At 42.4% G+C, this 8,697-nt stretch overlaps 1 protein-coding gene across 2 annotated transcripts in view; it reads left to right on the plus strand.

The window, feature by feature from the left end:
* The window catches only part of BRIP1 (BRCA1 interacting DNA helicase 1), a 130,290-nt gene extending 123,378 nt beyond the window's left edge, over positions 1-6,912 (plus strand). Inside the window, exons 20-21 of one of the 2 annotated variants that reach the window (XM_081945389.1) lie at positions 831-1,610; positions 5,642-6,912. In XM_081945389.1, the coding sequence (XP_081801515.1) occupies positions 831-1,610; positions 5,642-5,751 (890 nt within the window). In that variant the 3' untranslated portion in view covers positions 5,752-6,912. The remainder of the gene's footprint in view (positions 1-830; positions 1,611-5,641) is intronic. The other variant, XM_081945390.1, reaches the window with a different exon arrangement.
* The last annotated feature ends 1,785 nt before the right edge of the window (positions 6,913-8,697 follow it).

Raw genomic sequence — 8,697 nt, forward strand, 5'->3', positions numbered from 1 at the left:
TGCCCATCCTTCCTCCTTCGCTTCCATCCTCCTCCTTCCCTTCTCCTCTTCCCTGGACACGTGACCACAATTTACAACTTTTTTTTTTGCCGGAAACTGATGTTTACTTTGTTTCTGGCCAAAAAAAAAAAAGTCCCGTGCAGACAGTGGCTTTACCTAACAATGATTGCATTCACATAACAACTGCTGTGTTTGTTTTGTTTTTTTAAAAAATGTTGGTTGGAGTTTTGTGTTTTAACTTTGTTTGAAATAAATTAAAAAGTTTTTTAAAAATAAATTAGGGTGGGATGTAAATCTATGATTTAATCAATTATCCTGGTACTGACTCCTGATGGATATGCTAATGACAAGAATTAATCATCTCTCCTTCTGTCTCTTTTATCTTATTTGTCCGGGTTCCAAATAGCATCCAAAAGTAAATCAGAGTCCAAGGCAAAGTATTGCTCAAAGTTCCAATTTATCGAGTGAGCCATGTCGGCACATCTGGGAAAACCCGAATCTGAGGCCTTCCTGGTTTTCCCCACCCAGTTGAAAGCTCTTGCCCCCACACCCACAAGTCCATCACAAGGTCCTGTCTCCCACTGCCATGCTGGTGGTTTCCACCCATCCAGTTCCAGTCAGGTCCAGAGGTGCAGAGATAAAGGATGACCTTGGCTTTCTAGAAAGAATTTTGTTATGGCTACATAGCATCTAACTCCGTACAATTCTCTTTCCCATTTTCCCACAATAGAAAATGCATAGTAGAATAATAGAAAGTGTGGCAGGCCAAAGACCCCAAAGGAAAGATGGCTGCAGGCTTGACATTATTATTATCTGCTCTTCCTTCACAGATTCGCCCTTCTCCACAAAGCAAAATAAATTGACAGACTCCAGCCCCGTGGCTTCCACTGCTGAAAACAGGAGGAAGAGAGCGAACGATCAGTTCTCCGCTGGCAGCATAGAAAGTTACTTCACTAAAATGCGGAATTCAACCCCAGCAGTAAAGAAGAATTACATCTTCAGGGCAACAGAAAAAGCAGGGGAGGAAGACGGTCACTCTGTTCCTTATGGACCCCAGCAGAATATTTTGTCGGTCGAAGAAGACCAACCAATAAGACAGTTGCCAGATGGCAAAGCGGTTAATGGTTCTCCAAGGACAAAGATCACCTTGATGACTGAGAAATGTCCTCAGGAAAGACAGCACGCTGGGCATAAAGGCTTGGAGAAGGTGGTGTCTTCTCCAAGGAGGTCAGATCCAGGTGTCGAAACCGATGCTGGAGACGACAGGCTCTGTTTTACACCTGAACTGTATGATGATGATGAGGAGGAAGAGGTGGTGGAAGAGAAGAACAAAGGCATGATTCACAATCACGACAGCACTTTGACTTCCTTTGAAACCACAAACACAGTTCTGGTGGAAGAACTTTGTCCACCCAACGCTCAAAGGCCAGGAGAGGCCACCTACAGATTTAAAGTTGAAGCAGGAGTGGGCGCAGAGTGGTGGGGGGCCGCGGAGCACAGCCAGAATGACAGAAGTGCCGTTGAGGAAGCTGGGCATAAGGTCAGCATTGAGGAAACCAAGCAGGAGGCAGAGGGAGAGGGAAATGTGCTTCCTGGATCACAGAGCAAAGGTGTGTCTTGCAATCCGTTCACTTAATCAGTAAAAAAACAATCAGGCTTGAGGAAAAATAGGGATCACTGTTTCGAGTTAAGGACAGGAATGGGTTCAGAGAATCTGTGTTCCGGAAAACTGGAGGGACAACTCATACTTCAGGGGTGCCTGCCTTCATGGGAAAAGTTGGCTCAGAATGGAGATCGGCCAACCGCGTCCCAAAGTGTTCCGCCTCTCCTCCCGTTCACTTCTGCAACATTCCGGAAGATAGGCGGATGTGATGTTCCCTCAACCAGGTTCCTGTCTCTACAAGTGTTGACGAATGAAAAGAGAGCGTCCGCTGAGATGACAGGTGTTTCCAACCAATGATGGATTGGGACCTATTCTTATTACAGAACCTTGCAGAGAAAACAGGAGGAGATGTAGAAGAAGAGCAGGCAGAGATGGGGCAGAGTCAAGAGAGGAATTAGCCTAGGGGTCGGCAACCGTAAAGACTCAAAGAGCCACAAAGGTCCTAACCAGAAGCCCCCCATTCAATTCTGGAGCCGACCGGAAGTCCGGTTCCCCACCATAGAGTCTCCTACTGCAAACATCCTTTTTCCTCTGCCGACCGGAAGTCCGGTTCCCCACCATAGAGTCTCCTACTGCAAACATCCTTTTTCCTCTGCCGACCGGAAGTCCGGTTCCCCACCATAGAGTCTCCTCCTAGTGCAGCGTCCTTTTTCCTCTGCTGACCGGAAGTCCAGTTCTTCCCCCCCCCCCCCCTGCACACACCATAGAGTCTCTTCCTAGAGTGGCATCCTTTTTCCTCTACCTGTCCTACCTGAAAGCCCTATCAATTGTGGAGCTGACCAGCGACAGGGAGCCTCAGCAGAGGGATGAACAAGCCACATGCAGCTCCAGAGCCACCGCTTGCTAACCCCTGAATTAGCCTGGCAGTCATTTGTGGGAACGTAAGGACTCCGGGCTGATGCCTCGCTTGACTCCGCACTCTGTCTCTGCCTGCCCTTCTAAAAGAGGCTGAACCATTCCTTTCGGCAATATCCAACCTATGATGATGGAGAACAACTCCATCTCTCAACAAGTCTTGGGAGAACTTTAAAAGGAGAGAGAAACAATTTGGGTCTTGGTTTCTTCTGCTGCAAACCGATCCTCCCCTCCTTGTTTTATTATTAGGTCTCACCAGCCTATTTGCAGGTTTATATGAAGTGGTCAGTGGGATCATTTCCAAATGAATGCAACAGGGTCTATTTCACTCGCTACTTTATTTCCTGGGGTAAGAAGAAAATTTTCGGGTTATATGAGTGTAATTTGATCAACAAAACACAATGCGTGCAAAGAGATCCCTTCTGGAGCTAGTTTAGTAGCTACTAGCTTAGGAAGATTGATCAAAAACCATGTTCGTTTGCTGAAATTTTGGCGACTGAGTTCCCCTTCCCAATCCTTTGGCCTTTTTAACAATCATGTGAACTTCACAGTGGGCCTATCATGAGCTGGAAAAGCTAAACCAAACCCAGTAGCTTTCTTACAACAAATATGCAAACAATTATGCACTTTTATGTGCCATCATTCGTCATCAGAACAGGCAAAGCAGAATATTGCGGCTTAAGTGGGTAAAAATAATTAAATATCATTTCATGTGCCTGTCACCAACCTATTTTTTATTATGAAGATATCTGCAGGCATTATTTTGCTAGGAAACTATACAGCATGAGTTGGTGCTATGGTTCTTCCCCAAGACTTTATTGTTTTCTGCATCATGACTTGATTTGTGTCAAATATACCATATTTTTGGAGTATACGACGCACCTCCCCCCCCAAAAAAGAGCGTGGAAATGTTGGTGCGTCTTATACACCCACATCCAATTTTTGCGAAAAATAGGCCATTTTTTGCAAAAACGGGGGCATTTTTGCCTTCCCCCAGCCCCCAGAAGCTCTCTGAAGGCTTCAGCATGGCTGGGGGCAGGCAAAAATGCCCCCGTTTTTGCAAAAAACAGTCCGTTTTCCACCCATTTTTCACCAAAATGAGGGCATTTTTGCCTTACTCCAGCCCTGCTGAAGCCTGCGTGTTCTTGGGGGCTGGGGAGGTCAAAAACTTTTTTTTCTTACTTACCTCTTCAAAACCTTGGTGCGTCTTATACACTGGTGCGTCTTATAGCCCAAAAAATACGGTAAATGCATCCTTAAATATTTTTGGGAGCCAAATCAGGTCTCGGGCACCAAAGCACGTTTAATTAAAGATGTACGTCTGAGCTTTTAAGTGAGGGCCAAAATTTCGGTCACATCAAGACGGATGAGACCATTAGAAATTAATCTTATAACAAGTAATGCCATCCCATATCCATTGGTTCGCCAGTGATGTCCATCATGTCATACATTTGTTCTAAATAGAACAGTTTGTAAAAGAACAGAACCATACGAACTTATAAATCCATTAGTCGCAATTTGATAACAGCTTATTAACTATGTGGTATAACTTTCCCATAAAATGTTAGGGTTTTTTCTTTCTTTCTTTCTCCCAAACTGGATCAGAGGTCTTCCTCCCCCCCCCCCCCCCAATTTTTGGGACAAACATTTTTCTTCTTAATCCATGTCAAATAAATGATTGTGGCGTGTGAAATATTGACCCACGAGCTTCATCATTTTTTGTTTGTCTATGAAACAAATTACAACAATCGAGTCATTGAAGGAAAGCTTCTGAAGCAGTAGAACAGGGATGGGGAACAGTGCCTCTTTGATGACTTGTGGACTTCAACTCCCAGAATTCCTGAGCCAGCCGTCAGAAATGGTAGTTTAAAAATATTGGATAAAAATATGCAAGTGGTTGGAAAATATGATACAACATATTGACTTGAAACCTGAAATATTCCTGTTGGGAATCTTACCAGAAACTTATAAAGAAAATGTATATTTGATTATTCATGTACTGTATTTTTCAGAGTATAAGATGCTCTGTATAAGACGCACCAAGATTTTGAAAAGGTAAATTTTTTATTAAAAGTTTTTGCGCTCTGCAGGCCTCCCAAACCCTTTGCACACCTCATTTTTTTTGAAAAGCAAGGCATGCGGAGAGTTTGAGAGGCCTGCAAAGTGCTCCTGGGGGCTGGGGGGGCAAAAATGAGCAAAAAATGGGCCATTTTCTGTGAAAATGGGCCCGTTTTTGCAAAAAAAACGGCATGCATAGGATTTGGGAGGCGTGTAGAGTGCTCCTGGGGGCTAGGGGGCACAAATGAGCAAAAAAAGTGCCCTTTTTTTGTTTTTGCCCTCCCCAGCCCCCAGGAGAAATTTGTAGGCCTCCCAAACCCTCTGCACGTCCATTTTTGTGAAGGGGGCGGGGGTTTTGGGAGGCCAAAAATGCTGTATTCAGTATATAAGACACACCCAGATTTTCACCCTCTTTTGGGGCGGGGAGGCGCATCTTATACTCCAAAAAATACGGTAATAACTGCAGCTAGTATTTGCACAAAACTGGAAAAAAGAAGAGATTCCTACAGGGGAGAATATGATAAGGAAAATATTAGAATGTGCAGAAATGAATAGATTAACACTGGCAATTAAAGAGAACAAACTGGTTATTATGCAATATGGAAACATTTTATCGACGGTTAGAGGATAAATATAAAAATTAGATATAAAAGTAGATGAGTAAATATCAATAGAGTTAAGTGAACTAAGAAGAGGATGTAAAGCATCAGATATTTAATGTTGGTATTAGGCTAAGAATAGATTAAATAATGAATATGATTGTAAATTTTAACTGTTATTGCACAAACATTTGTACCCAGACAACACACTGTTTAATGGAAGATGGATTATTTGTACTAAAATAAAATTTTAAAAAATTGGCAGGGGGGGGGGGGGGAAGAGAAATGGTAGCTCAGGAATTCTGGGAATTTGAAGTCCGCATGTCATAATGGGAGCTGTGGTTCCCCATCTCCGTATTAGAACAAAGTCGTCTTAAATAATGTCATTTAAATATAAGCAAGGGAGGGTTTGGGGGGGTTGTGATAACTAGAATAAAAAATTAATTGAATCCTGAATCTATTGAAGGGCTGAAAGTACAGAGAAGGTATAAGCGAAGAGCAAGGAAGACTTCTAATAACAGAAAGGCACACCAGCAACAGGTAACCTTGAAAGAATGTGTAGATCGAAGAGTATGAGTGGAAATACTGGTTACCCAGTGAGGTCCATCTTTTATGAAATCTTGGGCTCCCATTAAATAAAGATCTCAATAGATAAGGTGACATCAATTACAAGACCCCCCTCTGATGCTTGTGAGCTTCAAGATTGACCGTTGGCTAGAAACATCTTCCTTCTTCATTGTTCAAGGCCAGACAGAAGAAGTCGCGGACATCATGCAAGTACTTCTCATGTGACTTACTTCCAGGTAACCAAAGGAGGAATTAGGTTGCGAGAACATCCTGAGAAGAAACTGAGTCTTTAAGTCATGTTGATTTGTGAAATTCAGCAATATTTTAAGTGCTGGAAACTATTTTCTCTTTCCTTTTTCAACAACAGCATACAGCTAACCTAGTAAGGGGGACCTTCCATTGCTACACCCAATGTTCTGTCATGTGGACATGTCATTTACACTTGGTTGCAAAATGATGCCTTTGCAGTCAACCATTTGACTTCTGCAAGAATTGAGGTTCTCACCTTATAGAAGTGAGCAGAGAAAGGCATGGAAGGACATAATTAAAGGCAAGAACCCTGGATTTCACTCCCATTCAAGTAATCAATCCATTCTACTGAGATGACTCCCAAAGTTGATCCACGTTCATTTTTGCAGCAATCAGCTTTCTAAGGACATCCACACGGATGTCCAACCTTGGCTACTTTTAAGATTTGTGGACTTCGACTCCCAGAATTCCATTCTGGCTGGGGAATTCTGGGAGTTGAAGTCCACAAGTCTTAACAGTTGCTAGGATTGGACACTCCCCTGGTTTTAAAAATCAGGATGGTCAATGTAAGTGAAGTCTCCCAGCTTTCTTAATGTGTGTCATATGTGCCACACACCTTTTAAAAAGGGGGCAAGACTAGACAGTTACAGCTGATTTTTTTGACCGCTGTGTGGTCATCCCTGCATTCACCCACATGTCTTCAGAATGGACTTTCTGCTTTGTTGAGGAGGCTACCTGCTCCTTAGCATTTTTGAAAGCCTTAAAACGTGCAGATGTTTGAATTGGATTGTAATTTGTTAATAATTTTGTATACGTAGGTGCACCTCTGTATTTTATTTTGGTTGGTGTTTTTACTGTAAAGGTCTATGAGACTTCAAAAATTGGTGGAATAAAAAATCTGCATTTTTTTAAAAAAAAGAATTAGATCTTGTTTAACCATAAATAATATAGTTGCTTATTGCTTAATAAAATTTAATAATTCCACTTATTGCTTGATATACAGTAATATATCAAGGACAGAAGAAACCTAGAGCTAAGGAGAAATTTCCTGATACTTAGAGAACAATTAATCAGTGGAACAGCTTGCCTCCAGAAGTTGTGATTGCTCCAACATTGGAAGTTTTCAAGGAGAGACTAGATAACCATTTGTCTGAAATGGGGTAGGGTTTACTGACTGAGCAGGGGGTTGGACTAGAAGACCTCCAAGGTCCTTTCCAACTCTATTATTCTGTTATATAATCCACTGGTGCTAAGAGTTATCTCTGGATTCCTTTTAGAACTATCATCATTTTAAAAAAAAACACCCCAAAAAACTTCCATTTACAAAGCACCTGAAGGCCAGACAAGGAATAATGGATGGAAATCGATCAAGGAGAGATTCAACCTAAGGAGAAATTTTCTAACAGAACAATCAACCAATGAAACAAAAGTTGCCTTCAGAAGTTGTGGGAGCTTCATCCCTGGAGGCTTTCAAGAAAAGACTGGACTGCCATTTGTCAAAAATGGTGTAGTGTCTGCTTGGGCAAAGGGGGGGGGGGTTTGGCCTAGATGACCTACAAGGTCCCTTCCAACTCTTGTTATTCTGTTAAAATGAATAGTCCCCAGGGTACAAGAACCAGGCAACCTGGAATGTAGACTCAAATCAACTTATTCCTCTTAAATTAGCTTCTCAGGTTGTTCTGCACAATTAGCTTTGATGGTTCCCTATGTTGGCAGAGCAGAAGCGGAGGCATCGTGTAATTTCCAGATGTCTATTTCTGATGCCATTACCGTAATTGTATCTTCTTTGACACTTGTTCTGTGCATCACTTTGTAGGCTTTTGCTCTTGACCATAACGTGAAATGCTCTCAATTAAAAAAAATATTTGGCAGGCTAGATTCTGTGTAAGGATGCCATATCTTATTTGATCGTTTTCCGCTATCTCCTCTGCTTCTTTCTATCTAATTCTGTCTGTCCGCCTATCTCTCTGTCTATCTAATCTATCATCTATCAGCCATATCTGTCTGTCATACCTATCTGTCATTAACATCTATCAGTCATCAATCTTCTACCTATCTATCTTTGTCATTTATCTCTATCATTGGTGTCATATTTCATCTGTCATTTGTTTCTATCATCGTATTTCATCTAATCTATCTTTTATTTGTCATTTAACTCTTAACATCTCTATCTGTCTTCTGTTATTAATCTCTATCATCTATTTATTCTGTCTTTTATCTCTATCATCTATTTCAGCGGTGTCAAACTCATGGCATCTCAGCGGCTTCATGTTATGTATCGGGACTTTTTTCCCCTTCGCTAAACCGGGTGGGGGCGGGGCCAGCACGTGACGCACCTGGCCCTTGGACCGCGAGCTTGACACCCCTGATCTATTTCATCTATCTATCTATCTATCTATCTATCTATCTATCTATCTATCTATCTATCTATCTATCTATCTATCTATCTCTGCTTGCGCTCTGGAGCAGTTTAGCTTCACAGCCCCATGCAGGGTCCATTGCAGTAATCCAGTTGGGAAGTGTCCAAAGCTTGAGTGACTGAAGACCCTGGTGATCCAGGAACAGGAACAACTGGTGCATAAGGTGAACGTGTTATGGCCCGCCAGAGGAGCTGGTGACAGACTTAGGCAGTGAGGAGGTTGGGGAGGAACATGGACCAGTCCTGGAGTCTGGGGAAAGCTCTGTGTTGGAGACAGATGGGGCCAG

Source organism: Natrix helvetica (assembly GCF_964273705.1).
Source record: "Natrix helvetica genome assembly, chromosome: 2".
Classification (NCBI taxonomy): domain Eukaryota; kingdom Metazoa; phylum Chordata; class Lepidosauria; order Squamata; family Natricidae; genus Natrix; species Natrix helvetica.